The sequence below is a fragment of the Microtus oregoni genome, unplaced genomic scaffold, assembly GCF_018167655.1.
Source record: "Microtus oregoni isolate MIOR12 unplaced genomic scaffold, Mior012 000029F_ref0000214, whole genome shotgun sequence".
Taxonomy (NCBI): domain Eukaryota; kingdom Metazoa; phylum Chordata; class Mammalia; order Rodentia; family Cricetidae; genus Microtus; species Microtus oregoni.
The window spans coordinates 5,758,685-5,772,988 of NW_024543088.1; the positions used below are offsets into that span (position 1 = coordinate 5,758,685).

General features: G+C 39.4%; 2 protein-coding genes across 2 annotated transcripts in view; both read right to left on the minus strand.

Annotated features, from left to right (window-relative positions):
- Positions 1-14,085, minus strand: part of LOC121464910 (cytochrome P450 3A11-like) — a 36,678-nt gene extending 22,593 nt beyond the window's left edge. The window contains exons 1-4 of the mRNA XM_041678015.1: positions 14,015-14,085; positions 12,946-13,039; positions 10,638-10,690; positions 2,181-2,280 (exon numbers count right to left, since the gene is read on the minus strand). Coding sequence (XP_041533949.1) covers positions 2,181-2,280; positions 10,638-10,690; positions 12,946-13,039; positions 14,015-14,085 — 318 coding nt within the window. The remainder of the gene's footprint in view (positions 1-2,180; positions 2,281-10,637; positions 10,691-12,945; positions 13,040-14,014) is intronic.
- The window catches only part of LOC121464907 (cytochrome P450 3A11-like), a 160,801-nt gene that overhangs the window by 22,372 nt on the left and 124,125 nt on the right, over positions 1-14,304 (minus strand). The window lies entirely within an intron of this gene.

A 14,304-nucleotide genomic window follows, 5' to 3' on the forward strand; every position in this document is an offset into this window, starting at 1 on the left:
GAAGTGGAACTGTATTCCCTTAATGAAGGGGAGCAGTTTCAACTAGGCCTTCAGCCAACTCCACCACATGACCAAAAGCTGAATGGGGACCAGAGAGATAGCTCAGTAGGTAAATGTGCTTGCTGCCAAGCCCAACAACCTGAGTTCATTCCCCAGGATGCAGGGGGTAGAAAGAGGGAACCACAAGGTTTCTCCAGACAGAACAGTGGGATAGCCATGATTTAAAAAGAGCGAACATTCATTGAGCCTATAATTCATGTTCCTAGAGAAGCTAAATAAGGTGAATCCAAAGACAAACACATAGGCATCCTCAGGAATATTAACCTTCATCAGGCGATGAAAGGAGACAGAGACAGAGACCCACACGGGAGCACCGGACAGAAATCTCAAGGTCCAAATCAGGAGCAGAAGGAGACGGAGCACGAGCAAGGAACTCAGGACCACGAGGGGTGCACCCACACACTAAGACAATGGGGATGTTCTATTGGGATCTCACCAAGGCCAGCTGGCCTAGGTCTGAAAAAGCATGGGATAAATCCGGACTAGCTGAACATAGCGGACAATGAGGAATACTGAGAATTCAAGAACAATTGCAGTGGGTTTTTGATCCTACTGCACGTACTGGCTTTGTGGGAGCCTAGGCAGTTAGAATGCTCACCTTACGAGACCTGGATAGAGGTGGGCAGTCCTTGGGCTTCCCACAGGTCAGGGAACCCTGATTGCTCTTCGAGCAGATGAGGCGGGGGGGGGGGGGGGGACTTGATCGGGGGAGGGGGAGGGAAATGGGAAGCGGTTGTGGGGACGAGGCAGAAATCCTTAATAAATAAATTAAAAAAAAAAGAGCGAACATTGAACTAAGTATCATACCTCACATAAATAAAATCATATATTTAAGAGCTAATCTCAAAAGGATATTTTTTTTCACACAAGAAAACCCACACAAAAGGGCCAGGTGACTAGTCATCAACTTGACACTGTCCACACAATACACTGAGAAATGTAATACAAAATGAGAGAATCAGGCAGGCTGTATATGGAGGGCAAGGAGCCGCGCTCTATTATGTGTGTTTGCCACTGCACGAATATAGATCTGTGAAAAACTGCACCATACCACACAGATATAAGAAAGGACCCATGAAATAGGAAATGTAAACACAATCTAGATGGCAACAGTGTACATCTACAAGTAGATAAAATAATATAGTATATTTATACTTCCTCACTATTAAAATGAATACCCCAACCCTGCTTGTATATTATTGTGGAAACCACTGTGAATAAACATTTATTTCTTTTTTAAAATTCACTAAGTAGCCAAAGAGGTAGCAGTGCATACTCTTATACCCAGCAATCAGGAGGCAGAGACAGGCAGATCTCTATGAGTTTAAGACAGCCTGGCCTACAGAGTAAGTTCCAGATTAGTCAGAGCTACACAGAGATACATTGTCTCTAAAAAAACCAAAGAAAACAAACAGAATGATTTCAATAGGTAAAAATAAAGGTTTGTATTCTTAAAAGGGGGAGTCCGGGTGATGGTTCAACAGTTAAGGGTGCTTGCTGATCTTCTGGAAGAGCCAGGTCCCAGCACCCATGCCAGGCCCCTCCAACTGCTTGGAACACTAGTCTAGTGGATCTCAACCCCTTTTTTGGCCTCCACAGGAACCTAACATGTATGGCATTTACTTTTATAGATACATGCAGTCAGACAATGATCTTGTATTCTTTAAAGGTTGTCAGTTGTACTGGTTTAATAAAATGCTGATTGGTCAGTAGTCAGGCAGAAAGTATAGTTGAAGCAACCAGCCAGTAAGTAGAGGCGGGGTGATGAGAAGAGGAGAATTCTGGGAAGAGCAAAGACTCAATCTGCATTCCTCACCCAGACACAGAGGAATCAGGATGAGACTGGCTCACTAATAGAAGGTACCAAGCCATGCGACTAGCACAGACAAGAATTATGGATTACTGTAAGGTGTAAGAATTAGTTAACAAGGAAGCCTGAGATAATATGTCAACCAGTTTATAATTAATGTAAGCCTCCTTGGGACTGTGTGTTTCTTTGGGACTGTGAGGCTGCAGGACCGGGCACGATAGAACCTCTGTCAACAGACATACATGTATACATATAAATAAAAATAGCAAAAACAAATCTTTAAATTTTTTAAATTAAAAAAGTTACCTACCCGTCGGTTTGTGAACACAGAATAGAATTCCTTCACTAGTACATTTTTGATCATCTCTGTGTCTGTGATAGCTAACACAGGTGTTGGACCTTCATGCAACCTGGGCAAGGAAAACAGCTCATTAACCCAAGCTAGGTTATAAAGTGGGAGCCCAAATCCTCACTTTGATTCCAATGTTACATGACCCTCACTATGGTTATACAACAAGTTGTCACACTAATTCCAAGTCCAGCTTAGGGAGTCTGACCACAGATCCATGGAGTCTTTGTAAAGGGACAGGTGATGTCTTTGAAGACACAACGAGTCACTTAAAGACAAAACAGTTTGTAGTTGGAATCTCGTAGAGTCATTGTATCTTGGGTAAACATTAGGATGAAAAAGTTGTTTCTCACTGTATGTATGATAATGGCAGAATATATTAGTTTCTTGTTCAAGGCTCCAAGACCTTGAGGAAATCATAGTAGGAAACAGTGATTGTTTTCTATGACTTATAGTTGTTTTCTCTATGGGATTTCCATCCATTGCATGTCTTCTGTCACAGTACTATCCAGGCATGCTTGGAGGGCTTGAATTATTGGCTGCTGCAACAATGCACAATAGGGACTGGAATTGCAGGGGTGTGATTATTTCTTTCAGAGAACATGTAGAATAGATCAAAGCAGCTTTGGCATGAGGATCTTGTTATACCCCAAACACAACTTCGTGTAGAATCAATAAATACATTTCTGAAATGAGATTTGAGGTTTAGTTCACAAAAACTGTTCCTCCCTGTTGCGAGTGAGCCTAAAATTAAATTCTGGAATTTCTTTCCTTTGAACATCCCACACAACAGGAAGCACCAGACATGTGGTGTCCACTGTCATGGGTTCAGAGATGAGAGAGGTCTCGATACTCCAGGACTGGCGATAGAGGATGCTCAGAGCAGGCGGTTTTTCAGGATAGGATCAGGACTTGTGGATTTCACCATCTCAGGAGCAGCAATATGCTGGTCACTTAGTGTTTGTTAAAAGGAAATGGAGTGAATGTGAGAGAAAAACAGCTTACAGAACTGTTGGTAAGAGTTACCAGACATTGTTATTGGTTTCATTGAACTCCCTTCAATCAAAACTTGGTGTATGGAAGCCAGTTTGAGAACCTAATGAGCTCATGTGAGAGAGGAGCCTATACATCCTAGAGAGGAGTCAAGATTTGCTCTTTATGTAATTTGATCTCAAATGCTCTGCATCCACTGCAGAGTGAGGAATCACAGAAAGGTCCATTTGAATTTGAACAGGGAAGTAAAAAGGAAAACATCCATGCTAGCAATTGTCAGTCAGCGGAGGAGAATGTTTCCTCACAGGAAGACAGGAATGTTGTTTCAGAGAAAGAAGAAAGTGAGGAGGGTCAAAGTAATGGAGATGAGACACTGAAAGTAACAATTAATAAATGGGACCTTTTGAAACTGAGAAGCTTCTGTAAGGCAAAGGACATGGCCAAAAAGACAAAATGGTAGCCTATAAAATGGGGAAAGATCTTCACCAACCCCACATTAGACAGAGGACTGATTTCCAAAATTCATAAAGAACTCAAGAAACTAGAAATCAAAATACTAAGTAATATAATTGAAAACTGGCATATGGATCTAAAGATAATATTCCCAACAGAAGAATCTAAAATGACTGAAAGACACTAAAGATTTTTTTTAACATCCTTAGTCATCACAAAAATGCAAATCAAAACAACTCTGAGATACCATCTTACCCCTGTCAGAATAGCTAAGATCACAAATACCATTGACAGCTTATACTGGAGAGGATGTAAGTGGAAACTCCTCCATTGCTGGTGGGAATGCAAACTCATGCAGCCACTTTTGAAATCAGTATGGCAGCTTCTCAGAAAATTCAAAATCAACCTACCTCAAGACCTTACCATACCACTCTTAGTCATATACCCAATGGATGCACAATCATACCATAAGGGTATTTGCTCCACTATGTTCATAGCAGCATTATTTATAATAGCCAGAACCTGGAAACATCCTACAGGCCCCTCAACTGAAGAGTGGATAAAGAAAATGTGGTACATTTACACAGTGAAGTACTACTCAGCAGTAAAAAACAATGACATTTTGAAATTTGCAGACATATAGATGAACTAGAAAAAAAATGTCCTGAGTTAGTTAACACAGACACAGAAAGAGAAACATGATATGTAGTCACTTAGAAGGGGATATTAGACATAAAGCAAAGAATAAATAAGTTACATTCCTCAGCCCAGAGAAGCTAGGTTAAAAGGAGGATTCTAAGAGGGACACACGTGTAGGACACCAGGAAGGAGAAATAGTGAAGATCTAATTGGTGAACTGAGAGGGGATATAAGGGAGGGATCGAGGATAGGAACATGAGGGATCGAGATAGCAAAGTTGGGGGAGGGACAGAGAAGGAGAGCAATGAAAGAGTATTGTGATAGACGGAGTCAATATGGGTTTAGAGAAAAGCCTGTTGCTAGGGAAACTCCTAGGAATACACAAGGATGACTCCAGCTAAGACTCTTAGCAATAGTGGAGAGGATGCCTGAACTGGCCTTACCCTGTAAGAAGATGAGTGATCTCCCTAAGACCCATCATAAAATCTACATCCAGTAACTGATGGAAAAAGATGCAGTGATCCACAGCTATGCACTGGGCTGAGTTCCTGGAGTTCAGTTGAAAGAGGGAGGAGAGATCATATGAGCAAGAATGGTCAAGATCATCATGGGGAAAACCACGGAGACAGCCAACTTGTGCTAGCAGTAGTTCACTGACTCTCGACTGACATTTGGGGAACCTTCATGGGACCAAACTAGGCCATCTGAAAGTGGGTGACAGTTATGTGGCTTGCTCTGTTTGGGGTTACCCTAGCAGTGGGACCAGAATTTATCCTGTGTTTATGATCTGGTTTTTTAGATCCCATTACCAATGGTGGGTTATCTTTCCCAGGAAGGCTCAGGGGCGAGGGACTTGGTCCTGTCTGAACTTGGTATCCCAGATTTTGTTGATTCCCTAAGGGAGGTCTTATCTCCTCTGAGGGGTGAATGGAGGCTCAGATGGGGGGATCTTGGGAGGTAGGAGAAGGAAATTGATGGGGAACTGGGGTCGGAGTGTAAAATGATTTTTTAAAAATTAAATTATAAAGACAAAAGAAAAAAATAAAAACAACAGAGATTCCTCTTCTCTTCCTTCTTTAGATGACACAATCTTAGAGATTCAAAAGATTGAAACAGTAGTTGCAGAGTTGCAAAAATTAAAGATGCAAATAGACAAACTCCAGAGACAAAGAATAAGAGAAATTAAGGAGAAAACTTCCCAGGAGAAAAAAGGAAAGGAGAAGAAACTTGAAAAGAAATTTCCCAGTAAAAAAGGGTAGTGTTTAATTAAAAGGCTTTTCCCTATAGAAGAAGGGAAAGTATATAATCAAGGCCTACAAATAAGAAGGCTTAAGAGATGAATAATGAAGGGAGAGAAAATCCTCTTTCCTGTGGATAGAGGAAGGGCAAAGGCCATATCCAATAGAAAAAAGAATTCAGATCTGCTGGAACCCAGAGCTCTCTGGCTGGGTGATACCTGTCAGTGCTTTCTGCAAGGGTCAGGAAGTGCAGAGAGTCAATATCTGAATTCCAGAGAATGATGGGTGGGCTCTGCTGCTGCAGCCTGAGCTGGCACAGTTGGCTCAGAACTTAGAATTTTCTTGTTTAATTTTAGTTTAAATTTTTTTTGCTTTTCCCTTGGAGAGGGAAAAACTCAATATGAAATGTTCCTTCATGGGAAATGTTTTTTCTTCTGATAGTGGAAATAACTCATTATCAAGTATCCATTCATGGGAGAAAACAATTGAACCAGCCCAACTTGTAGTACAGAAAACAATTGTAATCATGGGATGAAGTACTAAGCCAATGCTGTTTAAATTTCCAGATGTATTAGTCATTCATTATATAGAGGCTGTTCTCTTCTCTTGATCATCTGATTAATGCTTAAATGAATTTTCAATTTTTATAGTAAATGACTTAAAGAAAAATTTATAATTTTCAGCTATATTACTGGGTATAATCTTGTCTAGTTATCACTAGTGGGTATTTGATTCTGCTCTTTACATTGCTTTCAAGACACTCTTGGTTATATTCTATAAAATGTAGTACCTGAAACAGAGCAGCTTTTTAGTTTCTTAACTAATATGGCTGTGGAGGTGAAGCTCATGGAAATAATATCTTACTGAAAAAGAGCCTACAAAAACTATTTTTCCACTAAATAAAATGCAGGTAAATTGTCCTACCCTGTTAATAATTGTCAGTCCAATTTAACATGTTTCTTGGGATCTACAAAAAGGATCATCTTTTTAAGATTTATAAAAATTACTTCATGCTTATTGCATTAAGTTAACTCTTAAAATCAGATAGATAATTTTTAAAAATGCTTTTATACATGACTTTGTAAAAAGGACAAAGAATATGTTCATACACAAGTTACACATATTCCTCAAAATGATTGTACCCACTCTGAGTTATACAGCCCAAATTAATATTCCTACAATTTCAGCACCCACTCATAAAATGATGTTAGAAATGAGATAAATTTCTAAAATTCATATTGAAAAAAAGTCAATTAAAACATAGGCTATTTAGATTGTACAGAAACAAGACAAGGCAGAAACTGTCTACACAAATTTTGATTAGGGGTCAATGCTGGATTCCCAACTGCTCTGCCTTTAAAATCGTTCACTAATAAGCCTACATGGATGGAGCAGTGGCTCTTAATTAAAACAAATTACAGGCACTTGAGCAACTAGGACAAAACCGTCAGATGTTAAACACATGAAAAAACTACAAATACTTGTCATTCTCCTCTATTTGTAATAAAATAAATCTTAAAAATTGTGGTGATGACTTATTTAAAAAGCTGTAAACCAAGTAATTCAACCTATGGGTCCTTTATAGTCCAGAATTCCATTATTTTCTTAATTGCCTAAAGCTTGGGTTAGAATAGTTGTTAATTTAAAAGACTGATTTTTTTTTGCTATTCCTTTGCAGCAACTAGATAAAGAAAAAATATGCTTTTATAGTTCCTACTTATAATAATGCCCAGCCTGATACAAATGGAGTAGGGAGGTGGTGGCGCACACCTTTAATCCCAGCACTTGTGAGGCAGAGGCAGGCATATTTCTGTGAGTTTGAGGCCAGCCTGGTCTGCAAGAGCTAGTTCCATAACAGGCTCCAAAGCTACAGAAAAACCATGTCTTGAAAAACAAACAAAACAAAAAACAAAACAAAACAAAAAAGGGTATAAGTGGAAAGTACTTCCCTAGGAAATGTTAAGTATTCCAACTTTATGTCCATTTTTAAAAATAAACCACAGGGCAGGGAACCCCGATCGCTCTTTGGGCTGACGAGGGAGGTGGACTTGATTGGGTGAGGGGGAGGGAAATGGGAGGCGGTGGTGGGGAAGAGACAGAAATCGTTAATAAATAAATAAATTAAAAAAAATAGTAAACCATTGGAAGTAGTTCATCAACAATGTCCTTAATCCATTGTTTATTATTCTGTTGAAGGATCATTGATCACAGTGTGAACCCCGAGATTGTATTAAATAAAATCAACCTTTGGTCAAGAGTCAGAGCCAACAGCTAGTTGACAGGAAGTAGTCACAGAGAGTTATAGTGAGTCTGGCCAACAGATTAATGCACAGGAAATAGTAAGGGGGGGACACTTTCATTATGGTGGCCCTCTTCGTTTTGGGATAGAGAAAGCAGTGTTCCCTTTCTGAGACTGCAGCTGAGGTGAATGGTCAGCTGGTTGCTTCTCTGTCTTTTTGAGCTAGCAGGTTTTCACCCAAGAATCTGACTTGTGAGTATTTATTGGTAAAATTATAAGATTCAGATTTAATTTAAAAAGAGCATCATTATACGGATAATGTCTTAATAGCTACCTCGGATGTCAATATCCTTGAAAAGGTGTTTACTGAGGTACCACAGATTTTTTCCTCAATGGACATTGGAAATTACTCCAGAAAAGTTCTAAGAGGAAGCTCTCTTAATTATTTAGGTTTAAATTAAGTAAACAAAGAAACTAGCCACAAAAACAAGATTTGAAGAGATTAATAACATATGCCTAATGAGTTTGAAAAATTTATTGAGAGATATTAATTGGTTGTACCCTAAAATTAGATTGCCTACTCAAGAATTAAGTAGTTTATCTCTAATTTTACAAAGTGACTTAGATTTTAACAGTCCCAGATATTTAACAACTGAAGCAGAAAAGGAGTTGGCCTAAGTAGAACAGAAATTGCAAGATATCTACATAGATCAATTAGATCTCACACATTGAGTGTATTTTAATTTTACCTTCTACTCATTCCTCTACCGGACTCATTATGCCAAGGGAAAAATATTATTTTAGAATGTATATCATAATCAAAATGAAAATTTAAAAACCTCTACAGAAGAGGTTTCTAAATTAAATATAAAAGGAAGAATAAGATCCATTGTCAGAAATGGATCCAGCTGAGATTGCAGTATGTTATACAAATGTTGAAATAATGCAATGATGGGTAATTCTTGATGACTGACAGAGCCTGTAGCAATTATTTAGGTGAAATCAGCAACAGATACCCCCAAAGTAAATAACTTCAATTTACAAAAAGAATTGAATGGATTCTTCCCCATTTAGTAAATCTGCTTCGCCAGCTCTTACATTTTATACTGATGCTTGTTCTACAGCACGAAAGAAGTAAAGTATTCCAAAGTCTATATGCTTCAGTCAAAAAATCAGAATCATATGCTTTTCTAAAGATTTTATTAGATTTTGATGGGTCAGTCTCTGAATATAATTCCTGATTTTCAATATTCAAGATTAGTTGTATTTTATATAACAACTGTTTAACTTGTTCATGATTATTCAAAATTTACTCTGTTTTTCATACAATTGCCTATCAGGATGGTAATTATCCACTTTTTATCATTCCCTTTGTTTTATACTGGATTGACTGGGCCATAAGCAAAAGGAAATGAAGAAATTGATAAAATATTAATAGAAATTATTTTATAATCCTCAGAATTTTATAAAACATTATGTTACTAGTAAAGTTCTAAAGTAAAAATTTATATTACCTGGTTATAAGCTAAAGAAAGTATAAAAAATTATCCTACTTGTTTTTGGTATAGTTCAATTCCTTTACCTGTAAGAAGTAATCCTAAGGATAATCAAAAAAATGAAATTTGGAAAATGTATATATTTCACATAACAGAATTTGTAAAAAATAAAATATATACATCATACTATTGATACACACTCAGGATTTCAATGAGTATCTGCCTAAGTTCTGAAAGGGCTGATTCTGTAATTACTCCTTTATTAGAAACAATGGCTATAAAGGGAAAATCAATGCAAATTAAACATAAGCACCTGCTTACATTTTCAGTAAAATAAAACATTTGTGTAATTATAACCAAACACAATATGGGGATAGCACATAAACCTGGACAAACAATTGTTGGAAGCTCTAATCACACTTTAAAAGAGATGTCATTTAGATGCCACTTCTGAAGGTCTTTATTTTTAGAGCAAGGCCAATGGTTTGGATGCCAGTGAGTTGCTGACGCCATTTCAAGACACCTATGATGATTCCAGTCCAGAAACTCTCTGAAAGAATATTAGGAAGAACTCATAGGATGATTGGATTGATGGTTGCTGTGGTATGGAAATTATTGTATTGACTGTAACTGTTGTCATGCCTGGACTAGCATGAGGTAATTCAGACTGCTGAATTGATTAAAGTGTGGCATAAACGTGCTGCAGAACTTTGGACTTAGCAAAATAAAATAGATAGCAAGGTAGTCAATGAAATAGATGCTTTGAGACAAGTTGTAATTCTTTTTGTCCTTGTAGAGCAGGCTGGCCTCGAACTCACAGAGATCTGCCTGCCTCTGCCTCCTAAGTGCTGGGATTAAAGGCATATGCCACCACTGCCCTGCTCATTTTGGTTTTTAAATACATTGAATCTCTAAATTCAGTTAAACAAGACAATACACAATGATATACACTTCTATCAAAAATCTTGGCAGCAGATGGTGATGGTGCATGCCTTTAATTCCAGAACTCAGGAGCCAGAGGCAGGTGGATCTCTGTGAGTTTGAGATCAGTTTGGTCTACAGAGTGACTTCCAGGACAGCCAGGACTGTTACACAGAGAACCCAGTCTCAAAAACATAATAAAACAAAATAACAAAAACACAAAGTTCAGAGTCCATGGAACATCAAAGCCTTTCAAAAAGCCACAATATACAATGTTCTCAAGATAATTAGTCCTGTGAATCATGGCACTTCATGACACATGGCATCACCTTTACAACAGTGGGGCCATTACTACAATTCTGGGCTGGCGTTGTCCTGCACAAGCAGAGTACATCCCACTAAAAAGAGTCAACTCCATGGGACTTTCCAGAATACTCACCCCCAGATTTTTCCATATTTTTTATAGCACATAGCATCAAATTTCCATACACCCTGGAATGAAAAATAGCATGACATCCATTATTGTCCTGTATGTACCAACCCTTCTGTAGCCAGGGAACCAAACCCTCAAATCTCATGTTTCTGACAGAGAAAAGTTCTTCAGTAACGTTTAGTGGCACCAGAAAGATGACTCAGTGGAGAAGGCGGAGTGACAGTGCAGGACACCTGACACTTTCCTGTGGACTCTGCATGCACAGCCAGAGTCATACACATGTGCACAGCAGCATATACACAAATAATAATAATAATAATAATAATAATAATAACAATAATCTTAATAAGAATAATGAAATTGTTTTGCAGAATTTGCAATCAAAACATAGAACGTCTACAAGAAAATCTGAGTGATGGTAGTGTGAGCTTTGCCACTTGCCCTCTGAACGTGAGCTTGGGAATGTCTGCTGTGGACTGACCGTAGGCCAGGTGTCAAAGCAGGTTCATCACAAATGATCCGCATAGACTAAAATGTGGCACATGACATGCTTATTACGGAAGTTTCTAACTTCAGTTGTTTTGTTGAATCTTCCTTTTCCCAGTGGTTTTGCCTTCAGTATCTTTAAATGAAAATACAAAGTACATTGCGTAGTCCAGTATGTGAGGTGACTGACAGCCACCAACCTGTCTCAGGTTACACACTTGCTGCTCACACTCTTTCACAGGCTGCTGCCTTTAAAGGAAGAGAAGGTAGGTCCACGTCCATGTTAAATCACTTGCTGGCATGTCTAAATCCCTGGATCCCATTCTCAGCACCACAAAACAGAAACAGTACAGAAAAGCTGTCTTTAGGGCTGGAGATGTGACGTCGCAGTTATGAGCACTTGCTGTTCTTCCCGAGGGTACAAGTTCTGTTCACAGAACTCACACCCAACACCTCACAACCATCTGTTTCTCTGGCACCAGGGAATCCTATGCCCTGTTTTGGCCTCTGTATGTACTGCACTTATGTGCATAAACCCACATGGATATACAAAAAAAATCTTCTTTCTAAAAGAAACAGTCACTAACCTGGACCCTAGTTCTTACAAAAGAGACAAAAGCAAAATACGCTAAACTCAAGAACCACCACCATGTCGTGAATAGTAAATGGTGAGACTAGAGCTATAGAAGTTGTTTCAGGGGTTCAATAATTACACCGAGAACCCAAGTACACAAATTGTCCCCCAAAGGTGTGTATTTATGTCTCTGATAACCTGATGCTTCAGAAATATTCAGCAGAAGGAGAAAATGATGCCCATGAGTTGGATACAAAGAGAATTTTATTTAGTTCATACAGTTGATGTCCTAGAAGCTGGAAACCCCCTCGAGATTTTCTTCAAATAAATACAGAAGTGCCTTCCTGGAACCTGCCCTGCGTAAGAAAGAAACTTCTTTTACTGCTCACAAAGTCTGAGCTCCTGAATATCAAGATTAAATGGGTTGGAGATCTTTGCATTTCACCAAAGACAAACTTGAGGCTCAATAATCTGACATCAGGGCCAGTGAGATGGCTCCGATGAGAAGGCACTAGCCACCAACACTGACAACCTGAGATTCATCCCTAGGACTCATATGGTGGAAAGAGAAAACTGACTCCCACAAATTGTCCCTTGACCTACAAATTCATGCAATGTTATATACACACTCACCCCAAAATTAATAAGCATGGGGGAAGTTGACAATGGGGACTGTGGAAATGGTTCAGTGGGAAGAGCACACCATGAAAGCCAGAGTTTGAATCCCCAATATCTGCATAAATGACAAATCAGGGTTAAAGTCCTCCAGTATCCCCACTTGCAGGAGGCCAAGAGAAGGGATCACTGGAGAGAGTTGACTAGCTAAACTAGTCAAGTCAGGGAGAACTGGGTTTGTGAGAGACCCTGCCTTAAAGTATAAAGTGAAGAACAATCAAGAAGACATCTAGTACCAACCTCTGGCCTCTACATGCACACGTATATCCATGCATAGGGACCTGCACACAGATGGGCACTCATGCACATGTAAATACAGGCATACACACTATAAACACATACGCGTGTGCGCGCGCGCGCGCACGCGCGCACACACACACACACACACACACACACACACACACACACACACACACATTTGGTAGTTTTAAGTTGGCAACAGAGCCCTAAAAAAATCACTGATATTCTCTACTATCATGAGAATACACTGTATGAGGGCCTGAAATCACACTATCATTTCCTATCAAGGAGCATTTAACAAAACTAAACCATTTTTGTCCATCAGGAATCAACAATTACCTCGTAGTAATTCATCAGAGTTCCTAAAAATGGCAGAGGTTTGGGTCCAGGAATTCCCTGTTTCTTAAAAACATCATGGTTATGGGTCCCGTATCTATAGAGAGAAACAGAAAGTCTTGTGAACACATGCAGCAAAGAGGAGATAAACATGACCAAAGCCAAATCATGAAACATACCAACAACATGGCTGTCCCTCAGTTCTCAGAGCTTAGGTGAGAGGTGAGGGGTCCAGTGTGCTTGGCAGCCCATGGTTTGTATACGCTCCTACTGAGTTCTGGTGGCTCTAGGTGTAACATGAAAGTCACTCAGGTCATACCAAGAGTAAATCTAATCCGAAACCCCCCTCACCTCAGCAAGAGGGAGTTGAAAGTGTGTATGTGTGCCCAGCAGATCTGCATAACATAAACATGAACTTTAATAGTTAGTGTCACTGGGGCTTTAGTACAGTGGTAGAGTGCTTTACTAGCACATATAGGCTCTGGTTTGAGACCTATTTCTGTCAAAAATAAAAATTCAAAATGAACACAATTATTTCTTCTCAGGCCTTCAAGATGACTGCACAGGTAAAGGGATTGACTTCCAAGTTTGACAACCTTAGTCTAACCCACAGGATCCCCATAATAGGAAAGAAAAGACTCCTCAAAGTTTTCTTGTAACACAAACACACACACACAGACATACAGACACACACACACACACACACACACACACACACACACCTGTCTCACGTGCTTCCTCTATTTCCATTAAATAAAAACATGCAATATCAAAGTTTTTTTTACAAGAGTTAATTTTAACTTCTGTTATCACATTTTGTAATTGTATTCTTGTGCCTGTGGAAGGCATTACATCCCCTGGGACAGTAGTTACAGATGATGTGAGCCGTGTGGATAGCAGGATTCTAACCTGGGTCAAATAGAAGAACAATCAGTGCTCTTAACCACTGAGCCATCTCTCCAGACCCTGCTTTCCTTGTCACTTTTGACCTTGCACTCAATACCAGAATACAGGTCTGAATACAGCCCCAACCCAAGGACACGGTGGGAGAGGAACTTTGGTGGTTACTCACCGGTATAGGAGGACCAGGCTGATTACCAGGAGGACCCAGGTTTCCAGGGAGAGAATTGAAGTCAGGTCCATCGTTGCTTGGTGTCAGCAATGAGCCCTCTGTGTTCTCCCTCCAGCTGTGTGATACCCTTTGCAAGGCTTCTCTTCCACTAATGGTGCTGAAGTGTGCCTAGCCTGGGGTATTTATACTCTGGGAAGATGCGGTCCAGGGTTGTGCATGGCCGGGACTTTGGTCTCCTGGATAGATCATGAAGTTCATCACAGCCTATGTTGATCTTCTGTGAGTTAACA